Source organism: Haliaeetus albicilla, chromosome 6 (assembly GCF_947461875.1).
Source record: "Haliaeetus albicilla chromosome 6, bHalAlb1.1, whole genome shotgun sequence".
Lineage (NCBI taxonomy): Eukaryota > Metazoa > Chordata > Aves > Accipitriformes > Accipitridae > Haliaeetus > Haliaeetus albicilla.
In genome coordinates this window covers 44,179,780-44,207,627 of record NC_091488.1, presented here as the reverse complement: position 1 = coordinate 44,207,627, position 27,848 = coordinate 44,179,780, and the positions used below count along the sequence as shown (strand labels likewise).

General features: G+C 46.9%; 1 protein-coding gene across 1 annotated transcript; it reads right to left on the bottom strand.

The window, feature by feature from the left end:
* Positions 1-995: 995 nt before the first annotated feature.
* ATP1A1 (ATPase Na+/K+ transporting subunit alpha 1) lies at positions 996-27,302 on the bottom strand. Its single transcript, XM_069785842.1, has 23 exons — positions 27,071-27,302; positions 20,452-20,559; positions 19,177-19,236; positions 17,978-18,181; positions 17,506-17,619; positions 16,848-16,982; positions 16,530-16,647; positions 15,315-15,583; positions 14,070-14,268; positions 12,539-12,648; positions 10,968-11,102; positions 10,221-10,413; positions 9,547-9,722; positions 8,866-9,002; positions 6,830-6,980; positions 6,117-6,285; positions 5,340-5,494; positions 4,879-5,002; positions 3,948-4,093; positions 3,690-3,820; positions 3,015-3,116; positions 1,790-1,881; positions 996-1,333 (listed from the first exon to the last, which is right to left on the bottom strand). The coding sequence occupies exons 1-23, from the start codon at positions 27,080-27,082 to the stop codon at positions 1,305-1,307; spliced, it is 3,069 nt and encodes a 1,022-aa protein (XP_069641943.1). The 5' UTR covers positions 27,083-27,302; the 3' UTR covers positions 996-1,304.
* Positions 27,303-27,848: the final 546 nt, after the last annotated feature.

Below are 27,848 nucleotides of genomic sequence, written 5' to 3'. Positions count from 1 at the left end.
CTGGCTTTAAAACACCACCAAAAGAAAAAAAAAAGGAAGGAAGGAGGCACAACAACATGGGGTTTTAACCACAGATTGTTTCAGTGCTGTGGTTTTAAAGCAATCCTTTGCAGAGGTAGATACAGACCAGCAGTTCAGGAATAGGACCAAGGGCCCAAAGCATCTCCAGCTGGCTTTAGCACAACAGCACCAGAAGCACGAAGTTAGGACTTCGTGGTGACCGTCCACATGCAAAAAGCCAGCTCTCCCACCGAGTTCGCAGAAGTGAACCATACAAGCATTAAACAGTAAATCAAAACAGATGGAAAACTGCTAGATATTCAGAGGGAGGCAGCATAACCCACTTCAGCCCACAGAGCCAACTTGACACCCAGACAACAGCAATGCCTTCCTCAGAAGTAGAATATTTAAGATCCTGTACCCATGATCAGCCTCTGCCCTCACTCCACTGCAGGAACGAGCCACTACCAGGACGGGGACAAGTGCCATGCTGGAACAAGCATGTGCATGCACAGAGGACACTAGGAAACACTATCCCTTGCTTGGCAAAGCAAGCAGGAAAATCAGTCAGAATTTTGATAACAAGGCTGCTTGGATCCAAGTGCCATTCAGTGGAAGCCTGTTCTCATTCTGAACCCGGCAAGCAAGTCACAGCCTCTTAAAGCAGGCCAGAGCAGACATCCAGCCACCAGCTACGTTTGCAGAAAGTAGCCACAATGCATAGTTAGATGCCAGCAAGCCTCCTGAGCTTTAGGCTTTGAAATGCAAGTGCTTGCAAGCAGTTTGTCACATTAGGCACTGAACTAGAGAGTGGGATACATCAGGGCTTTTAAAAACCGCATATGCTGTTGTCTCTGGGTCAAGCAGCTCTGCTTCCCTGCTACAAAAATGGGAAGCCAAGAGCTAACCCATGCTGTCACCACCACACCCTAAGCAGGGAGGGGAGGCTGCTCTGAACCATTCTGCCTTGAGAAAAACATCCACCTAAGACCATGTGGGGGCATCCTCTTATAATCCATCTTTATTTGTAAAAATCCACATATAAAATCTTCAGTTTCCTTTTACAAAAACAAAAAGGCACATAAAACTACTCAAACTCTCATCCCCATGGACTGATGGTCGGACACTCCCCCCACCCCAACCTCCCCCTTGCTTTCTCCTCCAGTCCATGTTTCTTCATGTTTCCTTTTGTTTCAGCTCGCTCCTGTCCAGGAAGTTCTGCACTTGCAAAGATGAAGTACACACACAGGGGAGATGGTGGAGAGGTGGCATGGGCTGTGCGTGGAATGTTTTACAGGTGCTTTTTAGTAGTAGGTCTCTTTTTCCACCCAACCTAAAGGAAAAGGAGGGAGAAAGCAGAGTTAGCCTTAAGGCAGACCAGGTTATGAGCTTCACAAGAGCTCCTTTTATAAGCTCTGGAAACTTGCACTGTAGCACCTGAGCTAGTAAGTGACCTGCCACGATGGAAACATCTTGCCAAACTGTTGATGTGCTGCAGCTTTCAGGCCCCATTCCAGCTTTCTAGAACTACCAGAGCTTTAATCAGTCTTTTCCATCTACTTCAGTGCACTGCTACTTTCATATACTGCAGGGTAATGCAGGGAGAGGGACAAAGTCCTTAATTTGAACTAACTGCACTATTTAATGCTGAGGAAGGGAAAACACAGCAAAATACACCCCTGCGTAGGGCTCAGCACTGGGGGTCCCTGAGCATTATCAGAGCTTCTACAGAACTTGGCAGCATGAAGAGGTGGGGAAGGAAACACACAGATTAGCAGCATATTCTTACCACCAGGGTTGCGTCTGATAATGAGCTTTCTGACTTCATCATACAGGAATATGAGGAGGGAGTATGGGAAAGCGCAGAACCACCAGGTTGGCCTGTTTGGGAGAGGAGACAGTGAGAACACAGGCAGTGGAAATGCTCTTTGCCTAGCAAGAGCTCTGACTTGATGGCACAGAAGAGTGCAGGAAGGCTGGCATGTCCCAGCTTGCCAGCGTACCAGCTCCCACAAGGCTGTGGGTCAGCCGAGAATCCTCCAAGCCAAGAATTACCACCAAGTTTTCTGCTGCAATAGGTTAATCCACTTTTGGATATTAATTCCAACACAAGGTGCGTCACAGCACCTTTGTTCATCTCTGTACCAGCACCTCCCCACCTATTAATCTAGGAATATTTCCTCTAAGTACACATAACCTTTGTGCCCACAGCCTTGCTCGCTTAAACCGTATTGGTTTCCCTTACAATTTACACATGCTAACATCTAGCTGCTGCAGGCACTGGGCAGAGGCCAGCTTTCTTGTCAGGAAATGCTCACACTTCAGCACCAAACTCCAGACAACACTTCTGAAGGGAACGTCAAGATGTACCAGGATTTTTTTTGCCATGAAAATTTCATGGCACTTAAGCCAGAGGACTGTTCGAAGTTTGAGACTAAACCCTGCCATGAAACGTTGCATGCCGTTGAGCAATAATGCTTAAGATGTTGGCACCCTCCCAACTGTTAGGAAAGTTACTGTGCACCAACTGGTCATCTGCACCTATGTAGCATCTTTCAAAAGACTCTACTACTTGTGCTATTTCTGTGGAAGGTAGAAAAAGGTACAAGATGTCAACACCAGTTCTTTAGTAAAGAACAGTCCCTTGGCCTATGGAGGCTTTCTGGCTTTCTTTGGAGGTACATACCCCTACCCATAAAAATACCCCATGCAAGTAAGTACAAGAGCAGCTGTACTACAGTGCACTGGTACAACCGAAGTTGTGTTGCTAATTTTTAGTGGGGCACCAAACTGCAGGCTCCCCATAAACTTTCCATAAGCAGTAAAGAAAAGCAAAGCCCTGGCGTGCCACACTACAGCAAAGGATCACTCACACCCTCTAGGCTGAGCTCTTCTGGGTTAAGACTAGGTTTCATGATCCACAAGCTCACAACTACTTTTTATCCATCTCACCACCCAAGCACGATTGTTCTGTGGTACACAGCCTGCTGCACAAAAAGCATGATGCAACTTACTTGAGAGGGTACATCCTTAGAGCAACATCCATCCCAGGGCAGTAGGAGAGGAAGGCAGCCAGAGCAGTCTCCTCAAAGAGACCAAATATTAAGATCTTGTTCCTAGTAGAAACAGGAAAGCAGTCAGGGACTTTCACAGATGAAATCCTAAAAAAACACCTAGTGGCCACATGGTAGTGAATGGAAACAGACATTCTGGGCTAGACCAGAAGTCCATCAGGTGGGGACTATCAGGCCATCCAAGATGATGGCACGGTTGTCACAAGGGTCTCTTATGTCTCTAGACAGAGATATTCCAGTTCACAACTAAGTCAACCAGCAATTGCTTTCATCACAAATTCAGAAGGAGGCTGGGGTTCATGCCACCAGGTCTCTTGATAGACGAGCTGCTCTGCTGCCGCACAAGGCTGTGTGCTGGAGTACGTCACTATCCTTTGAGGTGGGCTACCTCCCACAGACAATGCCAGCAGAAGTCAGCATTTCACTGTCTCAGCCTGACAACTGTAGCAGGTACTACAAGAGAGCACCCAATCCCCTTATTCATTGCCAAGGCACCAGACTGTTCAAGACTTATGCCAAGATGCCCTGACACTGCTGGGATGAAGAACTAGAATGCCGTGTGCTGGAGAATACACAGGGTCCCATTCTAAATCCTCCATGGGCAGCCTCACTTACTTCATCCCCTGCTGGAAGACGGAGTTTCTTCGGGTCTTACAAATGATCAAGTCCGCCCACTGCACAACCACAATGCTGACAAAGAAGGCTGTATGGCAAGTGAACTCCACTATTTTCCTCTGTTCGTAGGTCTAGGAAGCAGACAAAGCAGAGAGCACTCGTTCAGACATGCTGCCTTTGCTCTCTGGTGCTCACAACCAAGTTCAGCAGGCATTAGTATTCTGGCTGGCAGCCTCTAAGCTGTGCCTCAAAACTTACCCATTGCTGCCCATAGCTGTCTTCCACATCATTAATCCATCGGTCATCCCACTGAACTCTAATCCCTAGCAAGCCAGAAGGCCAGAACCCATTCTCTGCCATGATTACAAAATAGGTAAAGAAACCTCCAAGGGCCTGGATCATACCTAAACAGACAAGAAAGGATGATAAAACTGATGAAGCTACTGTGTGGTGCGATTGTAACAGAAAGCAGTTTGCAGGAGACCCCAACCACCTAAAAAATTACTCCTTGTGGTGCTCAGTCTGCCAAACAACAGCTATAGAAATAGTTCACACTAACATGAAGTTCAGCTGCAACCCTTTTGCTGAGCGGCTTCTGCTCCCAACTTTGTACAGAGTTACTTCTGTTCTGCCCTGTGCTGTGATGGCATGGTACTCAAGGACACAAGATAAAACTCCCTTTGTATTCTCATTAAGCCTTGCCCACCCCCCCAACCCTTGCAAAATACAGTCAAGAAGGTTCCCAAGGTCTGCTGCAATTAAGCATGAGCTCCCGTCCTGTGAACTGGGCACATCTCTCTAGCTGCCTTTAATCAAGGCTCCTAATACTGTGTGTTTAGGGATACGCTGGAGAGAATCCTTTACTTCTAATTAAACTAACAATGGGATCTATGTTCTTGCTGAACGAGTCTGAACCAGAGGAGAGCTGGTTGTCAGCCAGTTCCTTTACAGCACTATGCAATTAAACAAAATTACTGTGAAAGCGATTCAATGGATCAAGCTGCACAAGCCACCGCTATGTGCCATGGGGGCAGAATCACGGCAAGCTCTTAACAGCCTGAGGTTCTGGTTTACACATCCCAAACCTCAACCCTACCAAAATAAGCAGAAAAGGCACTGACTCAGGATGGTGTATAACCCCCGCTACCACCAAGTTCAAATCAGTGCCAGAGAAAACAGACCAGCTTACCAATCTGCCCATAGGCCATGCTGATCAGCCGTTCATTCACCAGCTTGTCTGTTTTGGGATTTCTGGGCTGCCTCTTCATGATGTCACTCTCTGCTTGCTCATATGCCAGGGAGATAGCAGGGACCTTTGCAAGTGGTAAACCACTGTTAGAACTGTTTCAATTTTCCACCGTATATAGCCTTCCCTGCCCCATGTTTTCAGCCTGAGAAACAGCACTGCCCGAAAGCCCTAGCTGTAGTTTTCAAGGAAGGATCTTACCACCTTCCCCATCCCCAGTTTGTCCTTACATGGTACTGAAGGATCCCCAGACTCAGAGCCATGAGACAGGGAGTGTGGATTAAGGGAAGATCAAATGGTCACTTGTTTTAAATCAGAACACTAGAGAAAACTGTATTTAAGCATTTTCCTTCCTTTCCTAAGAACACCCACATTTCTTCTTGAGACAAAAAAAAGACATTCACCATGTCAGTGCCCAAGTCAATGCAGAGGATGGTGACTGTTCCCAGTGGAAGGGGTATGTTCGCAATGATGAAGATCAGGAACGGCGTGATTTCAGGAATGTTACTGGTCAAGGTGTAAGCAATAGACTTCTTCAGGTTATCAAAGATCAGACGCCCTAGGGCAAGGAAGAGAGAACAACATAACTCTCACTTATCAGCAGAAGGCAGCCAAGTAGCTCACAGGCAGCTTCAGTGGTAACACTGAAAGGCAAAATTCTAGTGCAGCAAACTGAAGAGGTCTCTCGCATGTAAGTGTGAGACTGTGTGCTCCACCACAGCATCACCTACACAGAGTAACATTCTTGGTCAGAGCAATCAGGCTTCACTGCATACAGCAGTAAGATACTAAGCCCTGGTTTCTGAAGATCATCAAGAGCCCCTGGAGATATCCTCTGTTCTGCTCCTGTTTGAGAGCTACTGCTCCATCAGGGAGGAAAATGTGTCAGACTCAGCTGGCAAAGATGACTGTAGGGTTGGTGTCAGGTAAAAGGACAAAGTAGCTTTTGTTACTCAGCTGCTTTCTACTGTTACCCATCCCAAAGGGTCATGCTGGTCCCATGGAAAGGGAGAAGACTTTGAATGGAGGAGGGAAGTGCTGTCCTCCTTGGAAACACCTGTCATGGAGACAAGCTCAAATAAAGGAGAGCCCTCCAGACACCTTTATTTCAGAGGGAATGAGTAAATAACATTGCTGAAGCATGTCACTTTGCCACCACTGCACACAAGTGATAAACTCACCTTCTTCAACCCCAGTGACAATGGAAGCAAAGTTGTCATCCAGCAGAATCATGTCAGCTGCCTGCTTGGAGACGTCTGAGCCAGCAATACCCATAGCAACACCAATGTCAGCCTTTTTCAGGGCTGGGGAATCATTCACACCATCACCTGTGACTGCTACAATGGCACCCTAGTCAAAGAGAGGGATATAAAGACTGAAATCATCATGTAAGATGTTTTGGGCAGAAAAAGCTTTCTTCTATCTTTCAGGACTTGAAGCATAAAAATCCCTATTTCACTTTGCTGTAAAGAGACGTCAGTTTCTCCTTGTTTCGCCTCACCCCTTTCCCCATTCTGATCAGGCTTATCAGAGAACCATGCTGCTCTCTCCAAAGGAGATGTTGGACAACATCTAAACTTGTTGAATCCTCCTCTGCCAAGCAACTCCAGAGCATTTAGGAACTAAGTGTGTTAAGCATCCTAGGATCAGAAGAAAGCCTCAGTACAAACTGCAGGTGTTTTCCTGCAAGACCCTTTTATTTATGTATTGTACAGCAGCCAGACATCAGCAGCTGAAGACTGCTGACAGATTGAGATCTAGTCTGGCCCTTTACCTGAAGGCACTGAGAAGAATAAGCCCTGCCACTTCAGAAGGCAGCACTGGTTAGTAGTTTATATATCTACATGTCTGGGGATTTCTCTGATATGAAATCCTTGGACCCCCTTCTCTTTACCTGTCGCTGACAGCCTTCCACAATTATAAGCTTCTGCTGAGGAGATGTTCTGGCAAAGACAATTTCTGTATGATGAATCAGGATGTCATCCAGTTGCTCACTAGTCATGTCCTTCAAATCTGAGCCATGAACAACACAAGCTTTGGCATCCCTGCAATCAAGAAACAATATAATGTTTTACTTCACAAGTTAAACTAAGTTTCTCCTTAGTTGTATTTGCCCCATAAAACTATGGCTCTTCAGTGCTCTAGGGAAAGACCAATGCCTGCTGTAACTGAATACTAACCCAGGCAGCCTCTGCACAGAAGTTTGATGCTCCAAGTTTAAAAGGTAGATGGGGAACACAGACAAGACAACAGTGCCAAGCAACAGCAAAAAACCCCATGAGCAGACTAATTCTTTCTACGGCTTTTTAAAATGCATCAAGGCAAAGACTAGTTGTTTCCACAGCTCTTGGACTCTCTGCAAGAAAGGAGCCCCTGGCTCAGGCAGTTAGCTTCCAACATCACAAGAGATGCTGTGGGCTTCTGCAGGCAATCCTTTTTGCAATAGACTGATGATCTACACATGGCTCTTCACAGAGAGAGCTCACGCAATGCCAGTTCAGACTATTTTACACTCTTCAGCAACAAAAGCATGCAATGTTATATTTAGACTGGTTTGGTACCCTGCATGCTACAGCAAACTACCACCTCTCTAAGCCAGCATACCATCCCTTATAGGTCTAGAAGACTATCCACACAGCTCGTGCTATCACCCAGTTTAGACAGGGAAATTCCTTCCCCACCCTTACAGCCAGCTGCTGACCTGCTCAGTCACACAGCCCAGTGATCCCCAGCCTGCATTGCTAGGTTGTGAAGTTACCCTCAAAAAAAAAAAAAAAAAAAAAGAAAAAAAAAAAGAATTCAGTCACAATACTTGTCTTCCCCAAGCAATTTCATTCCACAGGGTGTCTCTATTCACAGTTCATAAGCTACATGGCTACCCTCCAGCCCAAACACAGGCTGGGTCAAGCTAAGCAATGCAGACAGCCCAGCCATTCTGCAAACAGCCCGCTTATGCCAAAGCACATTTTCTGAGGATGCCTCAGTTCTGCACTAAGCTATGAAGGCAAACATTAACCCCTAAGAGGAAGGAATTCCATTGTCACATTTATTCTGCTTGTAGCTACTGACTAGTGCCAATTCTTCCACCCAGTCCAAATCCTGCTCCCTTTGCCCACCTACAGTCACACCCAGAAGAGAGTTTGAGAGCAGGAGGGACAGAACTGGGCTCTGAATGATCAAGTTTATAAGTGGCATTTCAGTTCTACTCTCTAAACAGTATAAACCAGTTAAACAGAGTTTACTTGCGGTAGCCCATTCAGTCTGGATTGTGACTAACAAACTAGGCATTTTCTTTTTACCAGAGTTTTCCCATGAACCTGTAAGTTATCTTACTTAATAAGCTTGATTAAGTATATGTTTGGGGCAAAACTAGACCTAGCCTCTGTTTAAAGATCTGGAATCACAGGAGCATGTGGTTTCAGGCTCTGCAGCAGCATTGCTCAAAACAGTCCCCAAACAGCCACTTCCCTCCCCTATGCCATTTTAGATACTTTTTTCCTGCCTGCTACGTTGGGCCAGTACATGGTGCTTGTGCAGCGACATGAACCAGGCAGGGCAAATGCTTAGCTCAAGGGGAAAAAGTCAGCCCCCCGAAAGACTCCACCCAGCTGGCTGTTTCTTTCCCCCAGCGTGGGGACAGACCAGGACAGGCAGCTACAGGGCAGAGAAAGGACAGAAGAAACTGCCCGAATTTCCTGTATTGAGCTTACTCCTAACTAATTCCCATGCACAAGAGACATGCACATTCAAGACAGCCTTTTGCATTCTTCACATAACTCATGATACACACTGAGGAGCCACAACATGCTGAGCTAAACAGATGCCAAGCTTTTCATATCTAGGGAGAGATGCTGAGGGATTATCCAAGGCAAGGAGAGAGGTAAATGCTTAATTCTTTGAACAGCTCTGGCCTTCCCCACCAGTCAGTACCTAGGGTTGACCTGGCTGACAGGAATGTTGAGTCGAGCAGCAATATCTTCTACTGTTTCATTGCCCTCAGAGATGATGCCGACACCCTTGGCAATGGCTTTGGCTGTGATCGGATGGTCTCCAGTAACCATGATAACCTGAAATGCAAACAGACTGCCGTGAAAGCCTTGCCGGTACTGCAGAGCAACACTGCCCAAAAGGCAGGTTCCCTTGAGACTGAAAAGGCCACGTGGCTTTTGTTCTACTAGCAAGCCCTGGCACAAGGCACGCCTGAGGTACAGGCAGTAACCTGTTACCAGTATGCAAGGGATTAAGGTGGATAGAAGACAAAGAAAATTGTTAATACTGAGTCAATAGATCTAGTTCCGTTTCCAGCCTGTGCTTTGCTCTCTCGTCTCTGTCAGTACTGTGGGACAGGCAGAACACATCTGAGCCAAATCACATGCTTGGGGACACCATGCCATCAGCACCTGCCAGTGCCCTAGCAGTCTGGAGTCTAACTCATTTTTCAGTCCATTAACATACAATCATTTGTAACTCAGAAATGAAGCCTGAAGTAGTACTAGTTAAAACCTGATCAATACTTCTCTTCATTCACATTACAGCAACACAGAGAGTAACAGAAGCCCTTTGTATCTACAGGTATAGAGCAAGGTGATTTTCAACCCTGGAATAAACTACCTTGATCCCAGCGCTTCTGCATTTGCCAACAGCATCTGGCACAGCAGCACGAGGAGGGTCAATCATAGACATCAGTCCTACAAAGCAGAGTTTGTCTACAGGAAAGTTCACGTCGTCTGTATCAAACTGGAAGCCTTCAGGGAACTGGTCATCAGGCAGAGCCAAGTGACAGAATCCTGTAACACATCAAACCCATGTTTACTCTGTTCCTACGTATCAGGAGGCAGAGAGAGCAAACTCTTATTGCTTCTCCAAACAGCTATGCAAGAATAACAGGGCAGCATCAAAGGTTTAGCCAGGGCTATTGAGGCAAGAGTCACACTCATATTCTGATAACTAATAGCTGTTGCTAGGTGCCCAGACACAGCTTGGTTCACATGCAGTGGAGCAAATCTAATACCATGTGGCCCCATGGAGACTGAAGGTACCAAATGCTTTGCTTCATTTTGATCTAGGCGACCCAGCTGCTGGGCAAGACGAGACCCTGCAGGCTGCCTTTTAGATTAAAGGCTAAAGACAGGACTGTTCCTATGTGAATTGCTGAAGTGACCTTGACTCAACACTATGGTTACACTGCAGGAACAGACTACAACCCTCCACTTAATCTGTGGGGACTCCACACAGGAGCATGAGGGACAAATCTTTCCCCATTTATTAAGGCTGCTTTTCCTTACCTAACACTCTCTCCCCAAGGCCTCCCAACTCAAGGTAGGCATTCTGAAAAGCATCTTTCATTTCTTCATCCAGTGATTGCTCTTTGCCGTGAATAAGAATGGTGCTGCAGCGATCCAAGATCCTCTCTGGAGCTCCCTTCATCACCAGCAAGTAACGGGATTCTGATGGATTTGCATTTTTGTGGATAGACAGCTAGGGTGGAAGAAATGAAACTGTTTTATTGACAAGTACCACAAAGGTCACAAGTAATCACCATCACTCAGTGTTTTGTCACTAGCTCAGGACAGTTTCTGATATTCTGCTCTAGTTTTCATTGACCCACAACTTTAAAAAGGTTCACAAACTAAGGAATTACTATGCATTTTTTTAACATTGACATATAACCACAGAGGCTGCAATGGCCTTTTTTATATCCAAGTTCCACCTGTTAAGGTCATTTCCCAGGAATTCATTCCTATTCCCAGATTTGAGTTCTTCCATTCTCCATGCACTACAGCTGCACAGGTAGGAAGCATGTCTGGTCTTTCCTCAGCAGCTGACACCTTAGTGTCAAGGCAGCTCCAGAAGCTCTTACACAGTGTAACTAAGTATGGGCCGTTAACTTAAATTTATAGTCTTGAGCAGTCTACAAGCAAGTAATGGCTAGACAAGATTTTGGCACCAAAACAAGTTTTGAGGCACACTGCGTGCAAATTTATGTTAAGTGCTTCACACAGCAGCTCTCCCTCAAGAGGACACATGCTTACCTGGTACTTGTTGGTAGAGTTAAATGGTATTTCCACCACTTTGGGATACCTTTCTCTCATCTCCTTGACAGAACCACAGCACAATTCAATGCATTTCAGAAGTGCAGACTCAGAGGCATCTCCTGCCACTGCTCTCTGAGGAAAGAAAACAACTATCAAAGCGTACATTCCAGCAGATTCACCACAGAAGATCTGATATTTCAAAAAAAAAAAAGTGTATTCATCTCTGCCCAGTCCCAGCTTCTACATAACACGATACAAGAGCAAAGAATAATTAATTCTATTATCTAGTACTGACAAATACTGCATTTCAGAATGCCAGGCCTCCCAGCTAGAGAGAGCAGCAGTCTTCTGGTGCAAAAGTCAAGAAGCCCATTTAAAGGGCAGAGAAAGTAAGGTAGGCAGGTGCAGTCAGAGAAAGAGAGGCTGGAGGGTAAACTTTAAGAACTGCTGTAAGTTGCTTCCCATGAAGAATAGCAAATGTGAGATCAAGACTGATGACATGCACACAAAAAGACTTGTATGGGCTCTCCCACCCCAATGTAAGATCAGCTTATCAAGCCTCTGGCAGGTAAGATTTAATCTATCCATGCCTCCTGCCCCATAAAGTTAGCACTGGTAGAGATTGTAGATGGGGGTTCTCAGCCCTGGAGATCTGTGTGTTCTCAATGTCCTGCTTGAGTTTCCTTTGCTGCAATTTAAACCAAATATTTCTTGCCCTTCTGGTCTCTTTGTCCATGAGAAGTTTTTTGTTTGGTTGGTTGGTTTTTTTTTCCCCCTTGTTTTTATACTGCTTTTTGGTATCTAAAGACTTTTAAGACTCCCCCCTCCCAAGTCTTCCTTGGATGGAAATAACTCCAGCTCTTTATCTTAGGTCTAAAAAACATGACATGAAGTTATAGTCAGAGAAGTGCTAGGGAAAAATAATTTTTCCCTCATTTCTGTTACCACAGCATCAGAACACTCTTGGGAAGTTTACCAAGCAACATGACTGATGTTTGACAGCTTATAAGCACTTTACAGTTAATTTCAGCCCTTGCTGGGTCACAGTTCAGAAGCAGGAATCTGAATTGATGTTATGCTAGCATTTGCACCAGCACTGAACCAGCAAAAGCTTAAAAAGTCAAGACTTGCCAGTGAGAACAGACTGGCTAAAGACAAACAGTCTCCCATGACTGCTGCTCCCCCAGCTCTGGTGTCTACTTCTCCCAGCTCCCAGAACCATGTGTTTGTAGCTTTTAAGTGTACAAATGCCAGAGACAGCGATTCTTGGATTGGGAAATGCCTAGGAAAGCTTTCTGGTCTTTCCTAGCCCTGTCTGAATTACCTGACCTCCCAAACAGACTGTAGATGCTAGTGGATGGCAGGGAGTCTGCTGTGGGAAATGTCTTCCCAGTCCCAACTCCTCTGCCCACAGCACATCTCCTACAAGAGTGCCAGACTGCAGAAAAGATTAGGAATGGCAGATACCTCTACTTTGCAGGTTCCTGTGACCCACGGGACGTAGTCTCACTACCTCTATAGGAACGTGGTGGTGGGGAACAGGACAAACATTTCTTTTAGGAACTCACCTTAAGAATTGGTACATTTTCCTGGTTGGCCTGAAACACAGCACGGTTGCAGAGACCTGCAACTCTGGACAATGCACTCCAAGTAGCTGAGCTCTTGTCAAAGGAAGCACCTGAAAGCCAAGGAAGAACGTCAATAAGCCCAAAATCCCACAGGCTTAAGAGCAAGAAACCTTTACCTTAGAAACAGGAAACAGAGCCTGTCAGCACACTACATCTCTTTCAATCCTCCTCCCTTCCCAGGTACTTGAGGAGTAGCTGATTATTTTAAGACCGGAGGGTGAAATACCAACAGTGCAAGAGAACACCTCTGCTTTCAAGATTCCAGTAATGGCTGCATCCAGCAGCAGCAGAGGCCATGCTGACAAAGCCAAGGAATTCTGGACAGATAACATTCTTTCAGAGAGGCTTGAGTCAGGGATGCTGGGTTCCACCTCCAGGTTTTCTCACTTTATCTGTCACCCAGGAACTGGATGAAATAGCTCCCAAAGGAACAATGCTTAAACAAAGATACTGCTTCTCCCATGCTGGCTCTTAAGTTGGCTCCTAGGGAGATGAACTGAACAGACAGTTAACTGATAAGCTAGTGTACTTTCCATGAAGTCTTCTAGGTTTATTTCTATTGCAGCCAAGCCAACTGTTGCCAGGCCAAAACCGAGTGCCTTCCACTTTATTTATAGCTTGTTACTTTGCACTAGTGTTAAAGACCAAGAACAGTAAAGCAGTTTTTTTTAAGTGGTTCAGGCAAGCACAATGTTTTGGAGTGGTTGGGGGCAGGGTGCAGCACCACCACTGGAAAAAGTTTATGCTAATGATGTGTTGCAAGCACAACATTTCACAAGGTAGATGACAGCTAGGAAACTCCTGAATTTGGTTGTACTAAACAGTTCTGGAGAGATAAGTACCTCTCTCAATTGCACAGCACACTGAGATTTCAGATTCTTATCAGTGTCTACAAGAAACTTCCTGCTGAAGTCTTACAGTCACTTCATTCATTGCTACCGCTCTGCAAACACAACAAGGATGTTCTGGGAAAACCCCTGTTCGAGCGCAGCCATCTAGTTCAACATGGGAAATTTCCATCTATGTCCAGTTGATTAGACCCAATTTATTATCAGAGTCAACACCTCTGCTGCCCACACTTTCAGCAGACTTAAGATAGGGCAATTTCATCAGATACACTTCGGCAAAAATAATCAGGTACTCTGAAGTACAGAACAGCAAATATTTCTACATACGGGACAAACATAAGGGGCTGAACATTCAAGAGGCTCAAATTCCAATGGAGTAATTCTGAGCAAAAGCAGCTATATGGAGTCTGATTAAAAAAACCTGTGGTACAGTGCAAAGCTTTTTATGTGTTACTGCAAGTCTTTTAAGGCTCACTGTAGGTCATATGTTAGAAGTCCTTGCACTATGAACTTCACTTGGACTGGAGAGCTAGAAACATGGGTTCTTAGAAGTACAAGCATACAAGAAGCCCCAGGAAAAGCCATTTTTTAATGAAATGCCTCAAGCGCAAAGATGGTCTTACCACTCTGGTTCTCGGTAGTATCAGCCTCATGAATCTGATTGTCAAACCACATGTGTGCAACCGTCATGCGATTCTGTGTCAGAGTGCCTGTTTTGTCAGAGCAGATGGTGGATGTGGATCCCAGGGTTTCCACAGCTTCCAGGTTCTTCACCAAGCAGTTCTTACGAGCCATACGCTTGGCTGTTAGTGTCAGACATACCTGGAGACAAGGAAGAAGACAACAGGCTAGATGTGCTCGTGCACTAATACAATGCTACACTGTGGGCATGGGATGACAACCAGCTTATGTGCCCTGCAGCAATTCCCCAACTCCATGCCCACCCTGCCAACGCAAAATAAATAGCAACATTTAGGCCCAGCTGCCAGGTTTAAATGATACATTTTCCTCATCACAAAGCCTCCAGAAAAGGACTCACAAGGCTTCAGTCCCCTGCTTCTCAGTGCATTAGGAAGGAAATAGCATGCCCCAGACTAACATTTTAGTTCAAAGTTGCAGTTCCCTAATCATAAGAACTCTCAAAATATGTGAAGGCAGGTCACATATGAGAAGGCTCAAAATAGCTCTGGTGATAGGGCTGCAACTTACTGGTGTAGGAAGTGAGCAGCCCCAGCTACCCTTTCTCACCAGAGGCTCTTAACCTGCTTCCAGCTCCCAACTGTTCATTCCCCAGCTCAGCTGCTGCTCTGCTTCCTAAGGCTGTATGGAAGCCTCTAGCCCTGTCCACCACCACCCTCTACACAGCCAAGCACACCCAGATACTCCCACCATCTCTTCAGGAAACCAAACTTACAAGAACCTCTGCCAGGTCCCAGATCAAAAGCTGGGACTAGAGTGAAGCTTGCTGGATGCTCTGCCAGCCCTTCAGGGTTGGAGGGGCTGGTGTGCCTGTGGGTATAGAAGCCCCGAAGAGTTGTAACAGGAAGGCCTCTTCTTGCCACAGAAAAAGGCAAGACAAGTCCAGAACTCCTAGTCTTTCTCACTTTAGTTCTGTGATGCCAAGCCTCTGTGCAGGTCTAGCTTAGGGACTCATCTTCATTAGAAAAACAGCTGCAGAACTTGACGCTGATACAGGCAACTAGTCTGAATACACCAAATTTATAAAGCCTAGCCCTACACACACACCACAGAGTTCCTTCCATTACTTTAGTGTTTACCCCTGTGCATGTGCACTGAGCATGAAGCACTCCGCTTCCTTAAGAACCATATACGTAACTCATTCAATCTTTTTTACCAACTTCACTCACCGTGACAGTTGCAAGCAGCCCCTCGGGGACGTTGGCAACAATGATCCCAATGAGGAAGATTACAGCCTCCAGCCACGTGTACTCAAGGATGAGTGACAGGATGAAGAAGGAGACACCCAGGAACACAGCCACTCCAGTGATGAGGTGGATAAAGTGCTCGATCTCCATGGCAATTGGAGTTTTTCCCCCTTCCAGTCCAGAAGCCAGACTGGCAATACGGCCCATCACAGTGCGATCCCCAGTGCTAATGACAATGCCACGGGCAGTGCCTAGAAGAGAGACAGGTTTTAGAAAACAAAAACCCTTCCCAAAACACACTAAACTGAGTTTGCTCAGCCTGTCCTAGAGTTTAGCGAGCTTTGCCCAAAATAATGCAGGTAGGCATTCCAATGGCCAAAGTCTCCCACTGCAGCCTTTCTTACTCTAGCAGCATGAGAAATAAATGGAGATAAGTGCTGCACAGGATTCTCATGTGACTGGTCAAGCTGTATGCCCTCTGCCTTCTATCCCAGGGAATCAAGTGCCGATTGCAGGGAATGAGAGGAAGCCATCTTCAAGAAGTAGACAGCATTCTCTTCCCTTCTGTAAGGGCTCATTTTCTTTCCCTGAGGCTCTTGAGAAAGATCAAGAATATCCTTCAGTTTTGCTGGGTTGGGTTTTTTGGGGGGATGGGAAAGAGCAGGGGACAGTCTGCTGGTAAGAACCTGTCCAGAGAGGACACGATAGGAGTCAGGCAGAATTCTACACCATCACTGAACAGTCACACCTCGACACCCTGTGGGTGTGGAAAAGATGCTCTGGGCTTCAGCACAGAGTACCTACTACCATACTGCTGCAACAGGAGGTTCTGCCAGAGATGTTTGAAGTTCCTGCTTTCTGCAGCAGCTGTAGTATTTCTTATAGCTCTGCCTAACCATTTGCATTCACATTATGTTATCTGCACTTCAGCACTGCTGTAATAAGGCAGTCATGCTTTAAGACACACCACTCCTCTAGGAGCGGCTACAAAGAAAAAAACAGTAGCGCTGTGGAGCCTTCTTTGCCCATTGTATGGTATTGCAGTTGGAATGGGCAAAGCCTTTACTGGGAACTTCCAGCCTGCTCTTGCACGGTAGGAATAGGCTACCAACACACTGAACTCACACAGCATTTGCATTGTTTACCTATACAGTTCAGTCACTAGCATTGTCAATCCTTTCGCGGAGAGTCACATACCTTCCACACAGTTGGTGGAAAAGAAAGCAATGTTCCTGGTCTCCAGCGGGTTCTCATTGGAGAAGTCTGGAGACCTCGTCTGAGGCTCCGATTCACCGGTAAGTGATGAGTTATCCACCTACATGGAAGACATTACTTTGTCATATGCAAGCAGGCAGAGATGCCTTCAGCAATGAAAGCAGATAAAACACTAGGTTCTCCCCCCGCCCTTCTCTTCCACTCCACCACCCATTCACAGCATAGAAGACATTCTTCTAAACCAGACTAAGTCATCATCCTTCGTAATAAAGTTTTTCAAACAGCATGTCACTGCTGTACCTTGCAACCATGTGCAGATATGATCCGAAGGTCGGCTGGAATTCTGTCACCTCCTTTCACCTCCACTAGATCTCCAACTACAACACCTTCAGCATTTATGCTGATCTTCTCACCATTTCTGACTACAAGGGCTTGCTGAAAGACAGTAAAGAAACAACCTATATCAAAAGCAACTCTTAAGGGGCTCAAAAGATCCGAGTACCTTAAAATAATTGTGCTATGATTCTATGAGGTTTCTACTTGTACTAAGATATTTATCTCCAATATGTAAGTTATTTTAGAAAAATAGCTATTTTTGTTTTCTTGATATTAAAGTTCCTTGTTGCCAAGGTAACAGTAAGATAGTTAGGTACAATACAGACTGTCCATGAAGGAATCTGAGTTTTAATACTTACCACACCAGTTACTGAACTCCCCAGGCTATTGAGAAAGTGTCCTCTGAATTTTAATAAGCTGGTGGAACTTACAGGGTGCCAGGAACTGCTCTGGCATAGTTACTTGGAGTATATAGAGGAAGGAGTCTCATAGACCCCTCGAAATTAAGAGCTAGTAACCCACACTAACAGTCAGGCCTTTTGCAATTGAAGTCGATGTTTAAAACAGTTAATAACCCCAAGCTACAGCTTGGCAGATCTCAAGGAAATGAGGTATTCCATACCTGAGGCACCATGTTCTTGAAGGACTCCATGATCTTGGAACTTTTTGCTTCTTGGTAATAAGAGAAACAGCCAGTTATGATAACCACAGCTGCCAACACAACACCCAGGTACAGCTACAAGGAGCAGAGAAAGTGAGTCAGAGGACAGTCTGCCTGAAAGGCTTCCCGTTTGTCCAGATAAATTGCTTGGTATTTAAGTGCCCCATTACAAAGCATGGAGGTGCTTGCAGTCTCTGTACATTTTGTACACAAAGGCCGTCCACAAGCTAGTGTTGCTAACACAACACGAAGGAAGTCAGCTGTTCATTTCATTATGTGGAAGCACTCCAAGACATGTTAAGCTCACACACTGAATTTCCCATGCTTATGGGAACAGCTTCTGGACTGAATGCTTAGAGGAAGAAGTTAATCTGCTTTGAGCCAAACAGGCTGCTCAACCTGCCTTTGAAGTAAACCAGACATTTTTACTTACATTATCATTGTTGGGCTCCTCCTCCATCACGCTTTGTATGCCGTAAGCCAGAAAACATAGAATAGCACCAATCCACAACAGGAGCGAGAATCCTCCAAAGAGCTGCCGACAGAACTTTACCCATTCAGGAGTGGTGGGTGGGGGCGTGAGGGAATTTGGGCCATCACGAGCCAAAATCTCAGCCGCACGTGCAGAAGTCAAACCCTAGAAGAGAGGTTCCTTTTATCGGCATTGTGGCAAGACTGACTGGGGAAGGTAGCCCTGAAATTGTTCATGTTCTACCACAGCAACAAGGAGACGCTAACAGGTAATGAGATCTCCACAGCTGCCAGGGCTCTGCAACACAAGTGCAGGATGTGAAAGCTGAATGCCAAAAGAGGAGCTATGGGATGTTGGATGCTCCTTGAGGAGCCTGCAGGCCATGGACCTACAAACACTGAAGAGGGGCAGGACAAGAAGGCTACAGCAGCAGACTTTGAGCTCTGAGGAACAGCCCAGTGCAATCCATCCTATCAAATTATAGAACTAGTGAAAGCTGGAGGCCATAAAGATGATGACACTTTGGATTGGCCTTCCAGGAAGTTCAGCTTTCAGAAGCCAAGTTCTCTCACAGAAAGTGCAAGTCTCTGCGCTGTTATAGAGTAAAAGCAGACTTGTTGCTATATGTGATCATGCAAAAAACATCAAGCAAAACAAACAAGAGCAAAGGTGCAAAACTGCTGCAGTGCTTCTGCACTGGACTTTGATGTTAGCTAGGACATTTGCACACTTCTTACTACAAAAGGGTAAAATTTTAACTGCTACTCGCCATCATTAAATCTCTGGGCATGTACTAGCTCACTAGACTACATCTGCAATATAACAAACATTTGCCTTTATTACAAGCTCCTTGGGAAAAAAAAATAAATCCAAGAATCAACTTGACCTTGGAACAATTCAGAGGCAGATAACAGTGACTTTGTTAGAAACAAAGTCACTAAAGTATTGCAGCCAGGCTGTGCAGTGGGAGGACGACAAGAAGTATTTGTGAGCTCAACAGTTTTCCCGAAGTCTGGGAAACTTAACTGGAGGAGGGGAGATTAAACAAAAGACAAAGAAAAAAACCAGACCACCCGGATCTCCCTTTGTGAAGTGCTCTGAGCCAAGACTGATCCTTTTCAGATCAGGGCAAGGAAAGAGGGAAAACAAAGTCTACCTACCCGACTCAAGTCTGTTCCATATTTACGATGAAGTTCATCAAGGCTCAGCTTGTGGTCATCCTGAAAGACAAGAAATGGTTGGGGAGGAAAGAGATCAGCAAAAGCTCAGCAAGTCCACCCCCCACACCAGGTTTCCTATCTGTAACAGTTTGGTGAGATAGCAAGCCTCTAGCTCACCTTCTCTGTGAAGAAAATCTCAATCTCATTCCACAACTCAAAGCAGCCTCATCTTCAGCATTGTGTCTATTTGGATATGACATGACAGCTTTTTAAACAAACTCTGACTGTATCTCAGTGCAGTCTTTATGCCCCCAGATTCTGTGAAGCCTCAGTGGGGTGGTTTTGTGGGGGTTTTTTGGAGGTGGGGGGTGAGGAGGGGAAAGGAAAGGAGTTGGGAAGGAAGGTAGGAATGTACCGAAGATTAACCCTGTAATTTCACACATTTTTAAGTAATGCTGCCAGCTTAAGCAGTGTTTCTTCCCCCAACGAGGTTCCTTTTTGCAGCCAGGATATTTTTCAATTGGATCCTATTGGTGCAGAGCAGTGCCTCACTTAAAAGGTTGTACTGGAGGGAGCAGATGCTTTCGGTTAGCATCACTACTGAACACAAAATTTCACCTTAAAGCAAGCTTTAGCATCCCTTCTCCCTAACAGAGGGGACAAAAATGTGAAAGCCCAGACTCAAATCCACAGCACAGAAATAAAACCTGCATCACCTTCAAGGAGAGCAGCTCTAAGCCAGATGATGCTCATAGACAAACGTATAGCACCATCCAACATTCACAGATGGGGAGGGGAGACACTTCCCACAGACTCAAACATGATTAGAAGGAATAATACTGAGGTCAGTCTGAACAGAGGCCAGCAGTAAATGGAGCTGCACAGACTCAACTCCTCAGCTGGAATGAAAACAGCAGTCTCACTCATATGACAGGACAATAAAGCCTGCAATGCTGCTATCCAGACAGCGCTTGCCTGGGTGAGGAAACACAGCTACACTGTGCTATGGGTAATGCAGGCAAGCAGAGACTTGGGTTCTGTGTCAAGTGCCTTTTGAGAAGTGATGTTTTCGGGGCCTACTGCGTGGTCATCTTGGTGCTGAAACACTTGCAGTATGTCTGGCTTGGAGACAGAGGGGACAAGAAGGGAGATCAATGCCTTCAGTCACACCATGCTGTCAACACACCAGTTCTTTTCTCTTAGTCACACGAGGCACAGGGTTTTGAGGGTAGTAAACGTTCTTAAAGCTCCTCTTTCTGTGCCCTGCACTCTTACCATTGAGACTTCCTTTTTAAGCTCATCCATGTCCCTCTCCTTCTTCCCCTTTTTCTTCTTTGCGCCATGCTCTGATGTAGCAGTGGGCTCATACTTGTCTCTTCCAGCCTGCAAGCGAAGACACAGTACTGTTAGAAACACCTTACAGTCAACTTCTACAGTAGTAGACATGAACTATGCACAGGAGACTGCCATGCAGACAAAACAATTACAGTTTATTAAAGTTATGCCACTTCAGTAAACAAACAAAAAAAGAGCTAGTGAGCAGACAAGTGTGCTCAACAGCATCCCCAATACACAGATCACAGCCAGATATTGTGCAAGTCTAGCTATGAGGAAAGCAAGCTACATGCTACTCAGTCAGCGTTGAAGTGCGAGCCCCAGCTCAAGCTGAAACAGTGATGAAGAGCAGAAGAAACCAATTCCTGAGTGCATACGCATGTTCCCTTCAAGGCATTAACTTCTCCTCCCTCCACATCCTCTGGCAAGGAGCAGCCTATCAACTGAAGGTAAATAAAAGGTGGTATCTCTGACTGGTCAAATCTGGGGGTAAATTCCAACACTTTCATTCTCAGTTTGGCACTCTAGCTGGCTGGTTACGCAACAGAAATCTGCTTTCAATTTATGGCAGTTGGACCAGCAAGAATGGTATACAAAGCAGCAGGACACTTTTGCAGATTCAATCTGTGCTCAGTCCTGCTTACACTTCACAGAGCAGATGATTCGCTTAAAGCCTCTTTATTCAGATGGATTTTCATTCACTGTCATTATGGTTAATTCTACATGAAATCATGCAGAGATTTAGGTCTTGTCACGATGGGGTAAACAAGCATCTACAGACGAACAAGTCACGACATAGCACGTATAAACATCACTTAAAAGACAAAAAAAAGAGTACATAAGAGTTACAGGCAGAAATAATCCTGAACCACAAGTAGTTTAGACGCCCTGTGCGATACCAAACCCAGGTACCAGTACAGCCTCGCAGTGCAGTTCCTTCATTAAGTACTCCATACATTTCCTGACTCTTACAAGCCTCCAACAGCAGCTTTTTCCTCCCTTCCCTTCTGCATGGGTTCTATTGCATCCCTGCCAAGTTTTATGTGATGAGGTTTTCACCCAATAAGATCCCTGAGAAGTATTTTGAGATGAAACAGCAGTTAGTGGCACCAGAGTCAAACCGTTAACAAGATTAAGAAAAGGTTTCAAAGGCATCGCCTTGCTTGATCTTTGCATGAGCACCTCAAATCACAGACTGGATTCCAGAGAGCGATCTGGACACAGAAACTATTGTTAAGATCCAAGAACTGTCCTGTTGAGCAGCAAGCACAGGAAATTTTTATTATTTACTCCAAGAGAAGTAGAAAACAAAACCAAAAGTGAAACTACACACACAAAAAGGGAAAAAAGTAATGACTTTTCTAAAAGAACCCATCAGTCACATCTAGACAAGGATTTTTATTGTTCCGAGAAAGCTCTGTGCACACCACTGCAGCCATGATCATACAGTTCACGTGCACAGAAGCCCTCCCTTGCCCTGTTCAGTAAAGGCAAGCTCTGCATCCCCCATATCCTTGCAATGCAGCTAGAGCTGTGCATGGAAACAGTTTTCAATAAGTGGAACAGAGGCAAGTTGTTTGCCTCCTCTCGTCTAGGAAAAGGATACAGAACTACAGACTCTCAGCATTCCTAACATTCTCTTCCTTGCACCTAAATTCCCATTTCACTTCTTAAAAAAAAAAGCAAAAGCCACAGAACTTAAGCCATCACGGTCCTCGCATTCCAGCATCACAAGAATTTGCCATGGGGCAATTCACAAAAAGTCACCATGAAGCATCTCTCTTTTTAAGTCTCCAAAGGAAACAACTTTGATTTCTGCTAGAGCTCTAGCAGACAAGTCCAAACACACTCCTGCACAAAACACATGCTTCTTGATTACTGCTTGGAGACAAGACATGATTTCTAATGAAGGTGAAGGAGCTGGTGCCTCGACTAGCAGTCCCTCACCTTCAGCTTCACCCCTTCCCCCCAGAAAAGGTTGGCAAGCTCTTGCAGGTGATCTAAAAACCTCCTGGTACTTTGAAACTTCTGTGAGAAGTACAGTTACGCAGCTTGTAGGGGGCAGTGGTGAACAGCACAGGAACGTAGGAGTGTTTAGCCCTTTCAGCCGCAGAGACAACCTACAAGTGGGCAAACACGGAAAAGGCTCACCGCCCTTGTTCAAGCATGATTTGCTTAAAAAAAACCTGAACAAAAACCCCAGCGATCAGCTGCAGTCAGGACAAAAAGCCAATAGTTAGTCCTTTCTTTAAGCACCCAAGTATTTGGGTCTTAATGAAGTCCATCTTACCGAGGAGCTCAGAGTTCCTCAGTTAAAAAAAAAAAAAAGAAAGCACAATACCTTCCCTTCTGTTACTTTAGTACCGCATCGCACCCTTACAGAAAAGCTAAGTCAGTAGAATCAGTTTCAGCTCTTACTATAGGATCATTTCATGCAGAGTCTGAACTTCCTGCTCCATCATTCAAATCTGAACTTGACACAGATCAGAGTCAAAGTCCTGCCCCTGTTCTGTGCCTTCAGGGCCATTGTCTCTCTTTTGGCAAGATGAACCCGATCTGTTCAACAAAGACTTGTGCTGGCTGGGCTGCCAGGGACAAGGGGTTCATCCCACCCCTCAACGCTGTAGGATTTCCCTGCTCTCCCCTCCTTTTCCTGCCATAGGAGGAGAAGGCAGCCTACAGTACTCCAGATTCACATCTTATGGAGAACTAATCACATGGCCTGAACACAAAGGAAGGTCTGTCTCATCAGAAATGTCACCCCTGTTACTTGACTTAGCCTAGGAACTCTGACTCATCAAAACTGCCACAGAAAAAAATAAAAACACAGCTTTTTTTTTCCATGCAAGATTTTTTTTTCCCCCCATTGGCTTAAGCACAACATTTGTACACACCAGTGTAAGAAGTTTTATACAGCCCCCAGAAAATCCTGTTGTCTTTCAGATACAGCTTATGCTTTTCCGCTCTGGACTAATTAAGCCATTCATGGCTGATGTTCTCAACACAAGCCATGATTGACCAGGAAACAGGAGGGGTGCAAATCAGCAGACAAACTCAGAAGTACTCTATTCTAACATCACCTAATCCAACAAGAAATGTCAAGCAACAGCCAAAATAAATTACACAGTCTCTGGAGGCCTGGTCTGTTCTAGTACTTATGTCATTATAATCAACTGTGCAGAGAAAACAGAAAAGTTACTGTCCTGCTGCCTCATGAGACAGTCTTCAGTAAATATATTAACCAGATGAGTCATGATAGAGACTATGCCTATTGGAGTGGAAACACCACTCCATGACCCTATGTAATCTTAGCAAGGGATGTGAATGCCTTCTCTGGATCCTTCTTACTCCTTCCCAAGAGCTGTGTTCAATCTCCTATCTTTAACCACAAGTCTAATCAACTGCATCAATTGAACAGACTCTCAGCATCTAGGACAGTATGAAGCAGTTTTTACTCAACAGCTATTAATTGCTCGTTGTGAGCAGACTGCTGCTTCCCGAATTATGAAAGGACAAGCTCTCCTGCCTTAACAAGGAATCTAAACCTTGCAAGGGTTTTCATCATCAGGGTAAAAACAGGACCACCCACACACCTTAAGACTTCTCTGGATATTAGTACAAACATCTCTACTTCTCGTGGAGCTGCCTGAAGACCCAAGTGCAGAGCTGGCCTTCCAAATGCCACTGCTGCAGAGCTGAGCAGCCCCTCCTGTTTTTTCGGCGCTGTGCCAACTACGGACTGTCATCTCCCACACTTCTTTGCCTGGAATGTTAGCGCATCTCTACCACCAACCCAGACATCTCTAGCAGTCAAACACATGAAGATCAGTAGACTGGACACAGTTCTCCCCCAGAGGAGCTGGTGACTTGAGCTACCCCTTGAAAAGGCCTGGGTGAAGCATGACCTTCTGCAGTTTTCAGCAGGTCAGGATCCCACTGCGTTGTGGGATTGCAACCCACAGGTACAGACCACTTGCCAGAGACCCTTCATGCTGTTACACTGCTTTCGCAAAAACATGTGTTGACTGGGCCCAGGGTTTTCTCTGGCAAAAGGAGTATCCTCTAGCCATTGTAATAAAAAGCAGGAATGAAAAAGATGGGGGAGGGGGAGAGTAATATATTAAGATTTCTTAATTGCACCAGATAAGAATCGCTTTGATTTGCGTAATTTTTCCTCGGTGCATTACGCAGTAAGCCTTCCTAGTTTCTGACAGGAAAAAAAACCCTTAACTGGGGTTCAGGCATTAGCACTGACCTCCAGAAGCAACTCAAAGCACACACCAACGATCGTGTGCTATGCCTACACAGCAAGGGAGACGGAGTAAGGGAGACACAGCGAAACATGCTGCTGTCCGCAGACAGTTTCCAGGCAGCTCTGAACAGAAATGAAATCCCGGCTGCTTTCCTCCACTACGCACACCCCCTTGGATAATCTGCTTTTTGGGCTGAACAACATTCCCCTGCAGCTCACGGCCCTCCCCTCGTCCCGTTACCATTTAAAGTAAAACAGACACTCCACTCGGCTTCTCCTCACAGCCACAAAGACAAGGAACTTGTCCTCTCACACTTACGCTCTTACTTTCTCTTCCATTGCATGCTCCCATGGGAAAGAGGTTTCCTTTTCGGGCACCCTAACTTGGGGCAGGCCCATGCTGTTCAGCGTTCCATCCACACAGTGCCTTTTTCACAACCTTGCTCTCTCACATCCTCATTTTTCTGGTGCCCAACTACCCACATGCATTCTCAACGCTAAATGAACAAATCTTGTGACTTGCTACCAGAAAGCCTAAGGCAGCCATACACTGTTGGATTATCCCTTGTGTCAGCGCTTCAGCTTCAGGCCAATTGCTCTATTATCCATGCAACCTACGAAATTTGAAATGGAAGCAAGACAGCCAACAGCCTTCTTTCTATATTAGAAAGCATTTGTGCCTCCTATTAGTCCAGCCAAGGCAGCCTAAGCCCCTGAAGCCTTTTGCACTACAGTCATCTATACGCGCACACAACCCTAAGGCTTCTTTGATGATTTAAAGCATCCAGAGGACCGCAACAACACCAAAACTCCTCTCAATGTTTTATCTCTTAGGTGACCTCTTACCGTCCATGCTGCCTGTTGCCCACCAAACTGAAATACATCACGCTGGGCTGCCAAGCATCAGAAGGAGTTCACTGAGGAAAAAACACACACACACACACACACCCAAATCCTGAAAACCCACCCCACACACTCCTCAACCCCCATTTCCAAGTAAATGTCCATTCAGCCATGTTCTTGCAGCTCCCCTACTATTCACACGGTTATGTCAACATTGCCACCATTGTACCGCACGGATGAGGACAATGCAAAGTCAAGTCCATGTTTGAACAGCGCTTGGGAAGCACAGAACACCTGTAGGCAGGGACACGCCACCACCTCAGCATCTCACGGCCCTGCGTGGTTACCCTCTCCTCGAGCAGCAGAGAGATTTGGGAATTTTCCAGGAGCGAGTCTAAAACAAAAGTAAGTAGAAGTCTACGCACATCCAACTATACAAGCTACACAGGGAAGTATTTGAAGGGAAAAAAACAAACATCCAAACAATAAAACCCAGCAACTAGTCTTCACTTTTTCAACATAAAATAAAAACAGAGCAACCTAAGAGGTGTTTCTGCTCCACACACGGGTGTTTGATCACAACATCCCACTTCAAAAAGTCTTCACGCCTGTTTTCCAGCGCCTTCACATCCACTTTTCCTTAGTTAGGAGATACGGTCTGAATTAAGGGTTTCTCCTCCTTGTGGGCTACAAGGTGGAAACAAGGCTGGTACAGGGCAGAAACCGCTGCACGGCCTTCTGTGGTGCTTTTATCACCCCAATTAACAGGATAAGCACGACAAAGTCAGGGGCAACCGCCTCCCTCCTTGCCACCATCTCCCAGCACGCCCATAGGCAAATTAGCCCTAATAAACCCTAATAATCCCCACAACTCCCCTTCCCCCCCCCCCCCCCGGCCCTCGTGTCTCAAGAAGTCTAAAGTACTCCTACGAGACGAGGGGAGCAGCCACGCTCCGCAGCTCAGCTCCAAAAGGGCATCAGATAACACCGGCCCCGGGGGCTGCGGGCCTCACACGCCCCGCGGGCGGGAGGCCCATTTTCGGGGGGGGACGGGGGGCGGACGACCGACACACGTTAAGAAGAAGGCGGCGGGGTTTGGGTTCCCCCCGCCCAGCCTCCACAGGCAACAGGGCCCCCTCCGCGGCCATGTCTGAGGCCGGAGTCTCCCCCCGCTCCCGTTAACTTCCTCTACCGGCGGCGGGAGGCACGTTGTTCGGAACGAGGGGGGGGGGGGGCAGGCGGCACCGGCACCGCCCTCTAACGGCCGTTACCGGCCCTCACACACGACGTGGCCTCCCCAGACAAAAGCGGGAGCCCCGCCCGCCCTCAAGCCGTGAAGGGGAAAAAAAAAAAAAAAAAAAAAAAGGGGGTGACCGGTCAAATCGTGCGGCTCCTTGAATTTCCCACTCCCGACCGTACGCCTCACGTCCCCGGTCGAACCCCGCCCGCGTTGCCGTCGCTCACCCCTTTGCCCATGGTGCCGGGGCGATGGCGTGCGGGTCAGGCGGCTCGGGGGGGCGAGGAACGGGGCTCAAGCGGCGCCACGTGTCCCGGCCGGCGGCAGGTGCGGAACAATAGCAGCGCCCCGGCCGCCGCTCCCCTTCTTCTTCTTCCTCCTCCTCCTCCTCCTCGGCGGCGGCGGCTCCTCTCCTTCGCCTCGCCCCCCCCCCCCGGATCGCTGCTCTCTGTCGCCGCAGCCACCCGCAGCTCCGAGAGCCCGCCGGGCTTCCCGCCGCATAAAAGAACCTTCGCTACACGCCGCCCCGCCCCGGCTCCCCCGCCGCACCGCCCCTCTGAGGCGGCGGGTTGGCGGAGACGGGACGGGACGGGACGGGCTGTGGGCGGGAGCCGGGAGCCGGTCCCCGCCGGGGCCGGCCCCCTGGTTGTTACCTTGGGGTTCTCACCTCGGCTGGCCCGGCCGCGCCTCACCGGGGTAGAGGGGAGGAGGAGGAGGTGGTCGGGGTTCGGGGGGGGCTCCTTCCGCGACGGGGAAAGTTCTTCCCGCCCTCCCGGGGGCGAGGCCGGGCTTCGGCGCCGCCGCCATGGCGGGCAGCGCCTCACCTCCCCTTCGCCTGAGGGGAGCCCGCCCCGCCGTCGCGGCCGCCTGAAGTCTCGGCGTGCCCCGTGGGTTTCCCGCCGGCCTTGCACACCCACCCCCCCCCCCCCGCCATCACACGGAGGGGCAGGGGACCTTTCCACTCAAAGCTGAGCCCGTGCCGCTGCGTGGGGGGCTGCGGTGTGA